Raw genomic sequence first — 17,722 nt, 5'->3', positions numbered from 1 at the left:
CACGTGGGATGTGGAGGAGCGTATCCTGGTGTTTCTCTCGGTGATGTAGTAGACACGTGGGATGTGAAGGAGCGTATCCTGGTGTTTCTCTCCGTGATGCAGTAGACACATAGGATGTGAAGGAGAGTACCCTGGTGTTTCTTTCCGTGATGCAGGAGACACGTGGGATGTGAAGGAGCATATCCTGGTGTTTCTCTCCCTGTTGCAGTAGACACATAGGATGTGAAGGAGCGTATCCTGGTGTTTCTCTCCCTGATGCAGTAGACACATAGGATGTGAAGGAGAGTACCCTGGTGTTTCTTTCCATGATGCAGTAGACACGTGGGATGTGAAGGAGCGTATCCTGGTGTTTCTCTCCGTGATGCAGTAGACACGTGGGATGTGAAGGAGCGTATCCTGGTGTTTCTCTCCGTGATGGAGTAGACACGTGGGATGTGAAGGAGCGTATCCTGGTGTTTCTCTCCGTGATGGAGTAGACACGTGGGATGTGAAGGAGCGTATCCTGGTGTTTCTGTCCGTGATGGAGTAGACACGTGGGATGTGAAGGAGCGTATCCTGGTGTTTCTCTCCGGGATGCAGTAGACACGTGGGATGTGAAGGAGCGTATCCTGGTGTTTCTCTCCCTGATGCAGTAGACACGTAGGATATGAAGGAGTGTATCCTGGTGTTTCTCTCCGTGGTGTAGTAGACACGTGGGTTGCAAAGGAGCATATCCTGGTGTTTCTCTCTGTGATGCAGTAGACACGTAGGATGTGAAGGAGCGTATCCTGGTGTTTCTCTCCGTGATGCAGTAGACACGTGGGATGTGAAGGAGCATATCCTGGTGTTTCTCTCCGTGATGCAGTAGACACGTGGGATGTGAAGGAGCATATCCTGGTGTTTCTCTCCCTGATGCAGTAGACACATAGGATGTGAAGGAGAGTACCCTGGTGTTTCTTTCCCTGATGCAGTAGACACATAGGATGTGAAGGAGTGTTTCCTGGTGTTTCTTTCCTTGATGCAGTAGACACGTGGGTTGTGAAGGAGCGTATCCTGGTGTTTCTGTCCGTGATGCAGTAGACACGTAGGATGTGAAGGAGCGTATCCTGGTGTTTCTCTCCGGGATGCAGTAGACACGTAGGATGTGAAGGAGCGTATCCTGGTGTTTCTCTCCGTGATGCAGTAGACACGTAGGATGTGAAGGAGCGTATCCTGGTGTTTCTCTCCGGGATGCAGTAGACACGTAGGATGTGAAGGAGCGTATCCTGGTGTTTCTCTCCGGGATGCAGTAGACACGTAGGATGTGAAGGAGCGTATCCTGGTGTTTCTCTCCGTGATGCAGTAGACACGTAGGATGTGAAGGAGCGTATCCTGGTGTTTCTCTCCGGGATGCAGTAGACACGTAGGATGTGAAGGAGCGTATCCTGGCGTTTCTCTCCGTGATGCAGTAGACACGTAGGATGTGAAGGAGCGTATCCTGGTGTTTCTCTCCGTGATGCAGTAGACACGTAGGATGTGAAGGAGCGTATCCTGGTGTTTCTCTCCGTGATGCAGTAGACACGTGGGTTGCGAAGGAGCATATCCTGGTGTTTCTCTCCATGATGCAGTAGACACGTAGGATGTGAAGGAGCATATCCTGGTGTTTCTTTCCGTGATCCGGTGGACACATGTGATGTGAAGGAACATATCCTGGTGTTTCTTTCTGTGCTTTGGTGGACACGTGGGATGTGAAGGAGCGTATTCTGGTGTTCCTTTCCATGATGCAGTAGACACGTGGGTTGTGAAGGAGCGTATCCTGGTGTTTCTGTCCGTGATGCAGTAGACACGTAGGATGTGAAGGAGCGTATCCTGGTGTTTCTCTCCGGGATGCAGTAGACACGTAGGATGTGAAGGAGCATATCCTGGTGTTTCTCTCCGTGATGCAGTAGACACGTAGGATGTGAAGGAGCGTATCCTGGTGTTTCTCTCCGGGATGCAGTAGACACGTAGGATGTGAAGGAGCGTATCCTGGTGTTTCTCTCCGGGATGCAGTAGACACGTAGGATGTGAAGGAGCGTATCCTGGTGTTTCTCTCCGTGATGCAGTAGACACGTAGGATGTGAAGGAGCGTATCCTGGTGTTTCTCTCCGGGATGCAGTAGACACGTAGGATGTGAAGGAGCGTATCCTGGTGTTTCTCTCCGTGATGCAGTAGACACGTAGGATGTGAAGGAGCGTATCCTGGTGTTTCTCTCCGTGATGCAGTAGACACGTAGGATGTGAAGGAGCGTATCCTGGTGTTTCTCTCCGTGATGCAGTAGACACGTGGGTTGCGAAGGAGCATATCCTGGTGTTTCTCTCCATGATGCAGTAGACACGTAGGATGTGAAGGAGCATATCCTGGTGTTTCTTTCCGTGATCCGGTGGACACATGTGATGTGAAGGAACATATCCTGGTGTTTCTTTCTGTGCTTTGGTGGACACGTGGGATGTGAAGGAGCGTATTCTGGTGTTTCTTTCCATGATGCAGTAGACACATGGGATATGAAGGAGCATATCCTCGTGTTTCTTTTTGTGATCCAGTGAACATGTGGGTTGTGAAGGAGCATATCCTGGTGTTTCTCTCCATGATGCGGTAGACACATATGATGTCAAGGAGCGTATCCTGGCGTTTCTGAAGACTGCAGTGTTGGGACAGGAGTGACCTCGCCTGCAATGGCATCTCTCTTGCAGCTTACCTCCCTTCTTCCCCAGCCTGGAAAGCTTCTGACTTTCTCTCACCCTGTTGTATTGGCTGGGGTACTCCTTGTGCCCCCATTAGCTTTCCCAGGTGCTACTCTAACTTTGCTGTGGGAATACAGTGAGTCAGGGCTTTATTTTACCAAACAATTTGTTCCACAAAATAAATTAACTCCAGCTACCAAGTAAATTCTCACCCTTATTTTTTCTTCTCTTAAATTCAGGAGTGGATCAAGCTTTGCCTCAAGAACGTCGAACTCCTGTTACTCCTTCCTCCTCCTCTCGCTATCACCGCCGAAGGTCCTCAGGGTCACGGGATGAACGCTACCGGTCGGGTAAGGCAATAAATGAGGAAGTGAGGTCAATAATATTTTAGTTTGTGACCATGGTGTTCATATAACTATGGGTGCATGTTTCCAAGGTGCTGTATGAGGCAAAACTATAGTAATTTTGAATTTTCTGTTCCTTATCTGTGTGATCCAGAGATGACTACATACAAATATACCCTTTATGGTAGGTGTTATAATCCAGGAAATAATAGCTCTTTTCACATTTTTAAAGACAGTGTTATGTGCTATTTAGGATTTCATAGTAATTTTCAAAAACAGAATCTCTCATGAGCTAAATTTTGCTGATTTTTTTAGGTGTCACTGTTTAACAATTTAGTTTTACTTTTTGTTGTCCTGCTTACCTGTGTAGTTTTTCTCTTCTCTTTCAACCTCAGTGATCTCTGTTTTTCAGGTGTAGTTCTCAATGGAGAATCAAAGTCCTTACTGTTTTATGTATTCCATGTATATTATTTCTTTTTTTGTTATATGATGCTGTCTACTAAGAATGCTATCTTAGCAATTTAGTTTTCTTGCGGTCATCATCCGGGCTCAGCCAGCTTAAATTTCTTTCATTAAGTTAGCAACAGGAAACTTACACTGTGATTATTTTAATTAACTTTTGAGGGTATTTTTCCAACATCCAGGTTAAAATTGCTTTTTCCTGCTTCCCTACCTACAAATTTTTGAGAGAAAATTAATCCGTAAGTTCTGTTGTCTTTGATTCTAGGACACCACTTCAGAGTATGCACAGATTGCTGATAATGGTGTTCGGATAGCACTTTATATTTTGCAGAGTACTTTTCACAGACATTATCTCATTTAATTTTTATAACAAATGGGTGAAATAGTTCTTATTGTCTCATATTGCAGAAGAGGAAACTGAGGCTAAGCTAGATGTATGTAATCTCCCCAGTTCATACAAGTGGTTGGGCGGGTGAGAGTCTCACGGTATCAAGTTTAATGAAGCTATGCATTAAAACAGGCTTATGTGATAAACCGCCCACCACATCCTCCTAAGCTGCTGTCTGCCTGACTTCCTGGCTCTGCTTTTCTTTCTAAAAGTGAGAAAAGGGGAAAACAGATTTTATGGCATTGGGATTCATTTGTATAAGGAAGAAGAAATGTACTTAAGAAAGGAAAAGCTTAGCCCTACTTCTCTGATGTTTCTCCTGCCTTTTTGGCAGCTGTCAGAAGGCCTTTGATGCCTACGGAAATATCTGTGAATGGAATGAAAGAAGTATTTTGTTTCCAAACCTGCCCCTGTAATTTTCAGAACTATTTTAACACCCAACACGTATCAAGAGCTCATATTACTCATTTAGGCATCTGAGAGGCTCCTTTTGAATAATTAGGAGGGTAAAGGCGTACATTTACGTGCCTTCAACTTACTACAAAATGCTTTTATAACTCCCTTTTCTTGAATACCACCACTGTGCCAGTATTTTATATGGAAACCCTGGTGGTGCAGTGGTTAAGAGCTACACACACAGAGATGTATTGACACACGTATAAACACTATCATCAGTATCTTCAGTTCTCACAGAAACTAGTTAGCTGTTCTTGTTGCCATTTAAGAGATGAGAAAATTAAAGTTTGGGGAGGTTATGTGACTGTAAAGACCTTACAATGAGTTGCTTAACAAAATAGGATGCGAGTCTAGCTCTGCTGGCCTGTAATCTCACTTCTTACCACATAGAAGATTCTGTCTCATGTCAGTTTCTAACTTCTAACTTTCTGCCGTTAAATATTTTAAGCGAAATTTTAGATAGAAATTAAGTCACAGCACGGTCTAATTCCCACATTTATATCTTCCCTAATGATGTTGATGGAGAGGAGAAGAGGATAAACTGTATGTTTATACCACCGTTTGACATGTGTTGTTTGCCTGAAGTCCCCGTAGTTATTCTAGGAGACAGGTAGGGCAGGTTGTGGTTCTATACCATTTTTCTTTTTAATGGAAGTCTGAGAGAGGTTAGCAGTGTAGGAAGCCGTGATCCCCTGAACTCAGGTACATTCTCCACTCACCTATACAACATTACCTTCCCTAGTAGAGAGCAAGAGAGGATGCGAGCAAGAAGCAGCCTAGTGGAATGGGGTGGTGGCTGAGTAGAATAATGGAGGGCAATTTAAAAAGGTTTATATATTTTTTTTTAGTGCTAGCTCAAAAGAAACATTGCAGATACAGTGCTCTGAAAAGGAAAATGCTATTGTTAGTTTAGATTCCATCGAGTCCCTCTGATACATGGGGACCTTTTGTGTGTATAAGAGAATGAAATGTTGCCCAGTCCTGCACTGTCTTCATAATCATTGGTATGCTCTAATCCATTGTTGCAACCACCATGTGTTTTGACTGCCTTCCAACCTAGGGGATTCATCTTCCAGAACCATATCAGATAATGTTCTGTTGTGATCTATGTTGTGATTTCATTGGCTAATTTTCGGCAGATTTTATGGCATTGGTAGTCATTCGTATAAGGAAGAAAAAATGTATTTAAGAAAGGAAAAGCCTAGCCCTGCTTCTCTGATGTTTCTCCTGCTTTTTTGGCAGCTGTCAGAAGGCCTTTGATTGCAGGCCTTCTTCCTAGGCTGTCTTAGTCTACTCAAACCTGTCCACCATGCGTAACTCTGCTGGTATTTGAAATATTGGAGGCATCTTGTCAACATCATGTCAACACGCAAGCCACCTCAGTAGACAAGCTAATAGACCAGTGGTGGACTGACGGCCCTACTTTAGAATCACTACTCATTCTCCATTAACGTAATTGTGAGTTAGAGAAAAAAGCCCATCTTTTAAGAGAAAGATACACAGTCTGTTTTGGAGAAAGATGGTACAATTATTATTAATCTTTTTCAATTAGAATCTCAGACTCGGACATAAGAGGTTGGGACTCTTCTGCTGTTTGGGGTGAAGCCACTGCTTCATTCCAAAAAGCTCCTGTCATTGTGGTCACATTTCCTGCGGGCATTTCTCCTGGCTGTGTCTGACCCACTTCCCAAACCACCTTGCCTACTTCCTCTATTTCTTTCTGGCTTTCTCTTACTTGGTAACTCTTCCTGCCCCGTTGTTCAGCTCAGCCCTTCACTGTGGGCTGACCTGTGGTTTCCAGCCCCCACATCACCAATGGCTGCCAGCTTTGGCCCTCCTCTGGCTTCAGGCCTCAGCACAAAGACTAGTTCAGACCCCTCAGGTGGCCAGCTCAGGCTCCTACAACCCTGCGAATCTGGTGTCCTTGGTTGTCCCCGCAGAAAGGGTTGATGAGGCATTCTTTAAGTGTCTGCTCTGTACCAGGTTCCGTACTAGAGAGCTACAGAAAAAATTAGACAGTCACACCCTCAAGAGGTTCAGAGTCTGAAGGAGGAGCCAGATGAGTGAACCATTAGTTACAATGTGTACAGTGTAATAGATGCTATTTATTCAGTAGTGTGCTACGGCTTCTAGCCTTCCTCTGTGTTGTCTGTTCTCCACATAGCAGCCAGAGTGGCCTTTTGAAGCATTTGCTAGGTCGTCTACTTAAATGTTCTCATAGCTCCCCATTTCTGTCAAGAGTAAAGATCAGAGTCCTCCCAATGGCCCAGAGGGCACATGATCTGGCATTTTTTTTTAATTGTGCTTTAAGTGAAAGTTTACACATTAAGTCAGTCTCTCACACAAAAACTTACATACACCTTGGTACATACTCCCAATTGCTTCCCCTCAATGAGACAGCCTGCTCCCTCCCTCCACTCTCTCATTTTGTGTCCATTTCATCAGCTTCTAACCCCCTCTACCCTCTCATCTCCCCTCTAGACAAAAGCTGCCCACATAGTCTCAAGTGTCCACCTGATCCAAGAAGCTCACTCCTCACCAGCATCCCTCTCCAACCCATTGTCCAGTCCAATCCCAGTCTGAAGAGTTGACTTTGGGATTGGTTCCTGTCCTGGGGCAACAGAAGGTCTGGGGGCCATGAACACTGGGGTCCTTCTAGTCTCAGTCAGACCATTAAGTCTGGTCTTATGAGAATTTGAGGTCTGCATCCCACTGCTCTCCTGTTCCCTCAGGGGTTCTCTGTGTATTCCCTGTCAGGGCAGTCAACAGTTATAGCAGGACACCATCTAGCTCTTCTGGTCTCAGTATGATGTAGTCTCTGGTTTATGTGGCCCTTTCTGTTTCTTGGGCTGGTAAATACCTTGTGTCCCTGGTGTTCTTCATTCTCCTTTGATCCAGGTGGGTTGAGTCCAGTTGATGCATCTTAGGTAGCCACTTGCTAGCATTTAAGACCCCAGATGCCACTCTTCAAAGTGGGATGCAGATTGTTTTCTTAATAGATTTCATTATGCCAACTGACTTAGATGTCGCCTGAAACCATGATCCTCAAGCTCCTGCCCCAGCTATACTGGCTTTTGAAGCATTCAGTTTATTTAGGAAACTTCTTTGCTTTTGATTTAGTCCAGTTGTGCTGACCTCCCCGTATTGTGTGTTGTCTTTCCTGTCACTTAAACTAGTTCTTATCTACTATCTAATTAGTGAATACCCCACTCCCAACCTCCCTTTCACCCCCCTCACATGTCCCCCTTCTCGTAACCATCAAAGAATACGTTCTTCTCTGTTTAAACTATTTCTCCAGTTCTTATAATAGTGGTCTTATACAATATTTGTCCTTTTGCAATGGACTAATTTCACTCTGCATAATGCCTTCCAGATTCTTCCATGTTATGAAATGTTTCACAGATTCGTCACTGTTCTTTATCAATGTGTAGTATTCCATTGTGTGACTATGCCATTATTTATCCATTCATCCATTGATGGGTACCTTGGTTGTTTCTATCTTTTTGCTATTGTAAACAGTGTTGTAATGAATATGGGTATGCATGTATCTGTTCGTGTAAAGCCTTTTATTTCTATAGGATATATTCCAAGGAGTGGGATTGCTGGATCGTATGGTAGTTCTATTTCTAGCTTTTTAAGGAAGCACCAAATCGATTTCCAAAGTGGTGTACCATTTTACATTCCCACCAGCAGTGTATAAGTGCTCTAATCTCTCCACAGCCTCTCCAACATTTATTATTTTGTGTTTTTTGGATTAATGCCAACCTTGTTGGAGTGAGATGAAATTTCTTTGTAGCTTTGATTTGCATTTCTCTAATGGCTAATGATCATGAGCATTTCCTCATGTATCTGTTAGCTACCTGAATGTTTTCTTTAGTGAAATGTCTGTTCATATCTTTTGCCCATTTTTTAATTGGGTTGTCTTTTTGTAGTTGAGTTTTTACAGTATCATGTAGATTTTAGAGATCGGGCACTGATTGGAAATGTCGTAGCTAAGAACTTTTACCCGGTCTGTAGGTAATCTTTTTACTCTTTTGGTGAAGTCTTTGGATGAAAATAGGTGTTTAATTTTTAGGAGCTCCAGTTATCCAGTTTTTCTTCTGCATTGTAAGTAATGTTTTGTATACTGTTTATGCCATGTTTTAGGGCTCCTAACATTCTTCCTACTCTATCTTCCATGATCTTTATCGGTTTAGATTTTATATTTAGGTCTTTGATCCATTTTCAGTTCGTTTTTGTGCGTGGAGTGACGTATGGGGTCTTGTTCCATTATTTTGCAGATGGATGTCCAGTTATGCTGGCACCATTTGTTAAAAAGACTGCTTTTCCCCATTTAACTGTTTTGGGGCCTTTGACAAATACCAGCTGCTCATATGTGGATGGATTTATGTCTGGATTCTCAATTCTGTTCCATTGGTCTATGTATCTGTTGTTATACCAATACTAGGCTGTTTTGACTGCTGTGGCGATATAATAGGCTCTAAAATCAGGTAAAGTAAGGCCTCCCACCTTGTTCTTTTTTAGTAATGCCTTGTCCGTGGCCTCTTTCTCTTCCATATGCAGTTGATTTTTTTCTCCACCTCGTTAAAGAATGTTGTTGGAATTTGGATCAGAATTGCATTAAATCTTTAGATCGCTTTTGGTTGAGTAGAGATTTTTATAATTGTAAGTGTTCCTATCCGTGAGCAAGGTATGTTTTTCCACTTATGTAGATCTCTCTTGGTTTCTTGCAGAAGTGTTTTGTAGTTTTCTTTGTATAAGTCTTTTACATCTCCGGTAAGATTTATTCCTAAGTATTTTATCTTCTTGGGGGCTACTGTAAATGGTATTGATTTGGTGATTTCCTCTTTGATGGTCTTTTTGTTGGTGTAGAGGAATCCAACTGATTTCTGTATGTTTATTTTGTTTCCTGGTACTCTGCTGAGCTCTTCTATTAGTTTCAGTCGTTTTCTGGAGGATTCCTTAGGGTTTTCTGTGTATAAGATCGTGTTATCTGCAAAGAGAGATACTTTTACTTCCTCCTTGCCAATCTGGATGCCCTTTATTCCTTTATCTAGCCTAATTGTTCTGGCTAGGCCTCCAGCACAATGTTGAATAAGAGCAGTGATAAAGGGCATCCTTGTTTGGTTCTCAGTCTGAAGGGGAATGCTTTCAGGCTCTCTGCATTTAGGAAGATGTTGACTGTTGGCTTTGTATAAATGCCCTTTATTATGTTGAGGAATTTTCCTTCAATTCCTATTTTGCTGAGAGTTTATAGCATGAATGGGTGTTGAATTTTGTCAAATGCCTTTTCTGCATCAATTGATAAAATCATGTGATTCTTCTTTTCTGTTTATGTGATGGGTTACATTAATTACTTTTCTGCTGTTGAACCATCCCTGCATACCTGGTATGAATCCCACTTAGCCATGGTGAATTATTTTTTTTGATGTTGAGTTCTATTGGCTAGAATTTAGTTGAGGATTTTTGCATCTAAGTTCATGAGGCATATAGGTCTGTAATTTTCTTTTTTTGTGGTGTCTTTACCTAGTTTTGGTATAATGGATATGCTGGCTTTATAGAATGAATTTGGTAGTATTCCATCCTTTTTTGTGGTCTGAAATACCTTTAGTGGTAGTGGTGTTAACTCTTCTCTGAAAGTTTGTTAGAACTCTGCAGTGAAGCCATCAGGGCCAGGGCTTTTTTTTTGTTGGGAGTTTTTTGATTTCCTTTTTAATCTCTTCTTTTGTTATGGGTCTATTTAGTTGTTCTAGCTCTGTTTGTGTTAGTTTAGGTAGGTAGTGTGTTTCTAGGTATTCATACATTTCTTTTGGATTTTCGAATTTGTTAGAGCACAGTTTTTCGTATTAACCTGATATGATTCTTTTAATTTCGGTTGGGTCTGTTGTAATATCTCCCATCTCATTTCTTCTTCAGGTTATTTGCTTTCTCTGCTGTTTTTCTTTTGTCAGTTTGGCCAATGGTTTATCAATTTTGTTGATTTTTTTCAAAGGACCAGCTTTTGGTCTTGTTAATTCTTTCAGTTGCTTTTCTGTCTTCTATTTCATTTAGTTCTGCTCTGATTTTTATTATTTGTTTTCTTCTGGTGCCTGAGGGTTTCTTTTGCTGCTGTCTTTCTGTTTGTTCAAATTGTAGGGATAATTCCTTGATTTTGGCCTTTTCTTCTTTTTGTATGTGTGCATTTATTGACATAAATTGACCTGTGAGCACTGCTTTCTCTGTGTCCCAAAGGTTCTGATAGAAAGTGTTTTCATTCTCATTGGATTCTATGGATTTCTTTATTCCATCCTTAATGTCTGCTATAATCCAGTCTTTTTTGAACAGGGTGTAGTTCAGTTTCCATGTGTTTGATTTCTTTTCCCTGCTTTTTCTGTTACTGATTCCCACTTTTGTGGTCAGAGAAGATGCTTTGTAATATTTCCTTGTTTTGGATTCTGCTAAGGCTTGCTTTATGACCTAATATGTGGTCTGTTCTAGAGAATGTTCCATGTACACTAGAAAAGAAAGTATAGTTGGTTGCTGTTGGGTGGAGTGTTCTGTATAGGTCTATGAGGTTAAGTTGGTTGATTGTGGCATTTAGATCTTCCGTGTCTTTATTGAGCTTCTTTCTGGATGTTCTGTCCATCACCGAAAGTGGTGTGTTGAAGTCTCCTACTATTATTGTGGAGCTGTCTATCTCACTTTACAATGCTGATAGTTTGTTTTATATATCTTGCAGCCCTCTCATTGGGTGTGTAAATATTTAATATCGTTATAGCTTCTTGGTATATTGTCCCTTTAATCATTATATAGCATCCTTCCTTATCCTTTACGATGGATTTAAGTTTAAAGTCTGTTTTGTCAGAAATTAATATTGCTACTCCTGCTCTTTTTTGATTGTTGTTTGCTTGATATATTTTTTTTCCATTCTTTGACTTTTAGTTTGTTTGTGTCTCTAAGTCCAAGGTGTGTCTCTTGTAGGGAGCATATAGACGGATCAGGTTTTTTAATGCATTCTACCGCTCTGTCTCTTTATTGCTGCATTTAGTCCATTTACATTCAGTGTAATTGTGGATAGGTATGAATTTAGTGCTATCATTTTGATGTCTTCTTTTGTGCATTGTTGACAGTTTCTTTGTCCCACTTAATTTTATGTGCTTAGTAGATTATATATTGTCCTTTTCTCATATTCATTGTTGTTGGTTTTATTTTTGCTGAGTCTTTATTTTTTTATTGTATTTTATTTTGATGTATAGGGTAGTTCGTCTCTTTTGTTGTTACCTCATTATTTACCCGTATTTTTCTAAATTTAATCCTAACTTTTATTTCTTTGTATCGCCATATCTTCCTCTTCATATGGTAGATGTATGACTACATTTCTTAGCCCATCTTTATTGTTTTAATGCTGTTTTCTTTTACGTAGTAATGTCACTGTTACCTTTTTGAGCTTTTTTTTAAATCTTGCTTTGTTTTTTTTGATTTCTGTATCTGGGTTGACTTCTGATTGCTCTGCCCAGTGTTCTAGTCTTGGATTGATACCTGATATTACTGACTTTGTAACCAAAGAACTCTCTTTAGTATTTCTTGTAGTTTTCGTTTTGTTTTTACAATTCTCTAAACTTCTTTTTATCTGTAAATGTCCTGATTTCATCTTCGTATTTGAGAGACTGTTTTCCTGGATATATGATTCTTAGTTGGTGGTTTTTTTCCTTCAGTTTTTTAAATCAGTCATCCCTTTGCCTTATTGCCTGCATGGTTACTGCAAAGTAGTCCAAGCTTATTCTTTTTGGCTGTCTTTTGTAGGGGACTTTTCATTTATCCTTAGCTGCTCATAAAATTCTCTCTTTATCTTTGGTTTTTGCAAATTTGATTATAATATGTCTTGGTGACTCTCTTGTAACTTCTACCTTATGTGGAGTTCGATGAGCATCTTGGATAGGTATCTTCTCATCTTTCACAATATCAGGGAAGTTTTCTGCCAACAAATCCTCAACAATTCTCTCTTATTTTCTGTTATCCCTCCCTGTTCTGGTACTCCAATCACTCGTAGGTTATTTCTCTTGATAGAGTCCCACATGATTCTTAAGGTTTCTTCATTTTTTTAAATTCTTTTATCTTATTTTCCTTCAAATGTATTAGTGCCATGTGATCTATCTTCAAGTTCAGAAATTCTGCCTTCCACTTGCTCAATTCTGCTCCTCTGACTTTCTATTGATTTGTCTCTTCTGTAATTTTATTGTTAATCTTCTGAATTTCTGATTGCTGTCTATGGATTTTTCCAGCTTATTAAAGTTTTCATTATGTTCCTGAGTAATCTTTTTAATTTCTTCAATTACTTTATCTGTGTGTTCCTTGGCTCGTTCTGTGTATTGCCTCATTTCCTTCCTGATTTCTTGAAGTATTCTGTATATTAACCTTTTGTATTATGCCTCTAGTTATTCCAGGAATGCACTTTCATCTAGAAGATCCCTTGATTCTTTATTTTGAGAGCTTGTTGAGGCAATCATGGTCTGTTTCTTCATGTGACTTGATATTGACTGTTGTCTCCGGGCCACCTATAAGTTATTGTATTAGTTTATTTTATGTTTACTTACTGTGTCATAGCTTCTTGGTTTATTTTGTTTTGATATGCCCAATTGGGTTGCTTGAGTGAGCTAGCGTGATTATTTTCGCCTTTGGAGCTCTGACGTCCTGTCCCCAGATTGTTAGAGCTGTTATCAGGTATATCAGTCTAGGAGTCCATTCACTTTTCTTGTGTGAGTTCAGCTCAGGTGTCCAGGTAGCTGATCATCAAGTATGTGGTACAGGCTCTGTCCTACAGTCTTAGAGGGGCAGGGGTGATTTTTGTAGGTACCCGTATCTGGTTGTAGCAGGGGTCACACTCTGAATAAGGCATGGGGCTGAGAATCATCCCCTATGTGTCTCTGAGGAAAGCTTGTCTGTGATCCCTAGAGCATACAGGTGGGTGGGTTCTGTAGATGGACCATGGGCACCCAATGTTTTTGGTTTTAAGAACTGGGAGTTACCAGTTATCCTTGGACCCCTGTCTTGAGTGGCTGAGTGATCTGAGTGGAGCTACTAGTCCTTAGGCCCCTCATGTGGGTAGGTGAGGTCCCTGTTTAATAGCAAAGCAATGTCAAACTGCAAACACCCATCTCCTTGCCACACAGCCGAAACGGTTGTAGTCTCCCAACAAGGGCCTATTGTCCTGAAATAGGCCCATACAGGTCCATGCAGAGGGGAAAGCTACTCAAAGTGCACAGACTGTTTTTGCCTGGTCAGGAGCTGCTTTTGTCCTGAGCTCTCCTGGTTAATGGAGCTGCCAAGTTACCTTTTTCTGCAATTGCAAATTTTTTGCTTCTCTAAGGCCGGGAGGATGGCTCTAGGCACTCAACAGGGCCTATCTCAGGCCCAGGGAGTTCAACCGCTGAGGCCAGTTTGGCGGGGGGGTGGGTGCGGTATAATATACGGAAGTTCTTAGCTTTTGCCAAGAGCACCATAAAAGCGCCATTCTCTGGTTCTGGAGTTTGAGTAGACTGTGTGGTTGGCTGCTTCTTCCTGAGGAAACTGCTGCTGGGCTCTAGTATCAGCCCACAGCCGCCACTCCTGGGAATGGTGCCTGAGGGCTCCCGGGAATTCCTCTCCACTGCTGAATGGTCTCTCTCTCCCTGCCCCTTAGTTAGTTTTTTAAGCTTGCCTTTGATGCTCGGGGCTCCTAGCTTGTCATAAATATACTCCTTTCACTCATTTCTTTTGGTCTTTGTTGTAAAGAGGGCTTGCTGGAAGTGTCTGTCTATTCCGCCATCTGGGCTCTGCCCCCGATCTGGCTTCTTTACTTCTGGGACCTGAGCTTTCGCTATTCCCGTTGCTTACTCTTTTGCAGCCACATGGGCTTCTTTGGTGTCTTTTGGACCCAGAGGATATCACGGCTGTAGGGCCTTTACATGACCTATCTATTGTCTTCTCCAGTGAGAATGTAAGGTTTACAAGTGTCTTTGTTTTATTCATTTATGAATGCCAAACTCGTAAAATAGAACCTGGTTAATATTTTTGGAAGGAATGAGGGAAGGAAGATGAGGTTGTATGGGACATTTGGGGAAGGCCGAGAAATGAGGCAGAAGGGGTCAGATTATAAGGTATCTCGTACACCATGCTCAAAAATTTGGACTTGACTCTGAAGGTGATAGTGCGCTTCTGGGAATTTTTAAGCAAAGGCATGACAGAAACAGATTTCGGGTTTGAAGATGACTTTGATAGCATTGTTGAGCATGGATTAATAGTGGATTGTAGGTGGAGTTAGGATTTTATTGGAGGAATCTGAAAGACACTCATGTACCTTAGAGATTTGCTGTATATTTAGAATCAATTATTAATCAGTGATAGTGAGATTTGTAAACCCTGGTGGTGTAGTGGTTAAGTGCTATGGCTGCTAATTAAAGGTTTGCAGTTCGAATCCGCCAGGCACTCCTTGGAAACTCTATGGGGGCAGTTCTACTCAGTTCTATAGGGCTGTTATGAGTCGGAATCAACTTGATTGCACTGAGTTTGGGTTTTTTTTTTTGGTTTAGTGAGATTTGTCATATGTTAGGGAGATCATAGCAATAGGACCGTAAGGCTGAGTTAACGTAGGGGTATGTGAGAAGAATTCAAGGATGACACCTTAGATGTCTAAATTGGAGTCTCTGATTCTGCATCTACTTGGACACCTTCAGAGAACTAAGGTTCCTGTTTGCAGGTTAAAAATGGTTGAATTTGCCTCAGCTATCCACTTAATGGAAACCCTGGTAGCGTAGTGGTTAAGAGCTATGGCTGCTAACCATAAGGGCAGCAGTTTGAATCCACCAGGCACCCCTTGGAAACCTTATGGAGTAGTTCTGCTCTGTCTTATAGGGTCTCTGTGAGTTGGAATCTACTCAACAGCAATGAGTTTGGTTAATTTACTTACTTTACCCATTTACTGGGGCCCTGGTGGCACAGTGGTTAAAAGCTCAGTTGCTAACCAATGGTTGGTAGTTCAAATCCACCAGTTGCTCCTTGGAAACCCTGTGGGGGTAGTTCTCTGTTCTGTAGGGTCACATATATAGAGGATATCGTGGAAAATTGTATAGACATATGTTAAATTGTCAGATTTATGGTAAATGCTGTTACTCCATAAATACTATTTTGATGTAAAAAAGTTTTGTACTCATATTCATTTTCTATAAATAAGGACTTCTTAATTTGCATGTGGAACAAATATGGCCATATAATCTTTTCATATGCTTGTGAAATCTCAGTTGGCCTTCTTATCTTCTGTACCCCTTGACACTGTAGAACCCTCTAGCCGACCCCTTACATCCATCATGACAACCACCCTAAAGAAAAGCTACAGAGGGCCTGTGGATCGGTACTAGGCTTCATTTGATAGTCTCACTTAGCAATTTGTTCTTTGCTGTTTCCTGTTGTTAAAAGGATCTAGTCAGAAGTTTTCATGGTTTCAGTAATATGCTGATAAAGGTATGTATCTGAGAAGCTTATTTTAGTCTCTGTGCCAGTGTGAACAATTCAGAATATTCTGGTTTGTTTTCTCCTAAACTAGTGTCTTAGTTATCTAGTGTTGGCTATAACAGAAATGTCATAAGCGGATGGCTTTAACAAAGAAAAACTTATTTCCTCGCAGTAAAGTAGGCTAAAAGTCCAAATTCAGGGCATCAGGTTCAGGGGAAGGCTTTCTTTCTCTGTCTGCCTTCTCATCAATGTTCCCCCCGGGCTACGAGCTTCTTCAGCAGGGACCCTGACTCCAAAGGACATGCTCTGTTCCCCGTGCTTCTTTCTTGTTGGTATGAGGTCCCCCTGTCTTTCTGTCTTTATATCTCAAGAGATTGCCTCAAAACGCAGTCCATTCCTGTAGGCTGAGTCCTGCCTCACTAATACAACTGCCACCCCTTCTCCCTCATTAACATCATAGAGGCAAGATTTACAACATACAGGAAAATCACACAATACCCGGAATCATGGCCCAGCCCAACTGATATATTTTTGGGGGGACATAATTCAGCCCATGACAACTAGTATGGGAGATATAAGATGTTCAAAACAAAATGTTTTGTGGCTCCTCAAGAGACTTGGCTTTATAAAATTTTTGACCACATTAAGCTATAGTAGAGTCACTGTGGTTGCTTCAGTGACCACATTATAAAATATAGCAACCAAGAAGTAATTCTCTATCTCTCTGTTAATTGGCCTAGTTAGCAATCAGTCTAGTCACTCATATAGCCTCAAATTTAATCTCCCTTGATTATACTTTTTTTTTCATTTGATTTCTAAACCCATGGCATTACATTGTACTGTACTTTTACTAGAATTCTTTATAGTAACATTCTTCTCTTTTCCATTTGAATAGCTTTCTTTAAAAAATTGATTTGGAAGGTGAATGAATGAATTAATAGGCATTTATTGGGCAGCTAGAATATGTCAAACTGTACATCTAGGCACTTTTTTACCTTTATTTGATAAAGTCTAAATTAGAGCTTAAAAAAATTGTTTTTTGTATCATCATTCTCCCAACCAAAAATGGTAGAGAAGAAAACCTTGAGATTTATGTCATTCCCATTCTAACCAAAACTAACAGTGACATGGAGGAGTATTAAAATTAAAATCCAGCATACTATTTCCTAATATTTTTATAATTACTGTTTTGTTTTTTTCTAAACTTAAAAACGATTTTAAAAATCCTACCTCATATTATGTATGTATGCATGCATGCATGGACACCTGCAGCTACCTTTTTAATGGTCAGGATTTCTAATCTCAACCTTGTACTCATTTGAAGGTAGACTATGATAGAACCATTGTGGTTCTGTAGGACAGTGACTCTTAAAATATAGTCCAGTTCTTCCGAGGTTGTCAGTATTGTTTGTAGAGTAATACTAACACATTATTTGCCTTTTTTCAGTCTCATTGCTCATTAATGTACAGTAGATTTTTCCAGGGGGTACATGATATCTGATGTTATCATTCTTGCTTATGTTTTTAAAGAAGTTCTTAGTTTACTTTCTTATACAGTAAATATCAAAAGATATAAACCCATAAGCAAAAGATTTTTAAAATATTTAGCAATTTTTAAAAGTTTAAAGCATTCATTGGGTAAAAGAGTTTGAGAACCATTTCTATAAGATTTTTTTACTTTGATTTTTTAAAAAGTTGACACAATAAGAAACAGGAACCTCTGCATATGAACCCATCCCCTTAAAGCTGATTTTATGCTGATGATCGAGCTTAAGGTCTGAGTAACAGTGTCTAGTTTCTGGAAATAAAGACTTGTATCCTAGTATTTATTCATACATTTATTTAGTCATTCATTCAACAAATGCGCAAGTAATTTTGTGTACTGAGCAGTCTTCAGTGTAGGTGAGACAAAAATGTAGAAAATA

At 40.8% G+C, this 17,722-nt stretch overlaps 1 protein-coding gene across 2 annotated transcripts in view; it reads left to right on the top strand.

Moving 5' to 3' along the window:
• Nucleotides 1-17,722, top strand: part of DIP2C (disco interacting protein 2 homolog C) — a 657,451-nt gene that overhangs the window by 352,562 nt on the left and 287,167 nt on the right. For both annotated transcript variants that reach the window (XM_064285066.1, XM_064285065.1), the window contains one exon: nt 2,921-3,031. In XM_064285066.1, the coding sequence (XP_064141136.1) occupies nt 2,921-3,031 (111 nt within the window). The remainder of the gene's footprint in view (nt 1-2,920; nt 3,032-17,722) is intronic.

The sequence above is a fragment of the Loxodonta africana genome, chromosome 4 (assembly GCF_030014295.1).
Source record: "Loxodonta africana isolate mLoxAfr1 chromosome 4, mLoxAfr1.hap2, whole genome shotgun sequence".
NCBI classification, from domain to species: Eukaryota; Metazoa; Chordata; class Mammalia; order Proboscidea; family Elephantidae; genus Loxodonta; species Loxodonta africana.
The sequence above is the reverse complement of the archived record's forward strand: the minus strand, read 5'-3'. Positions and strand labels throughout refer to the sequence as shown.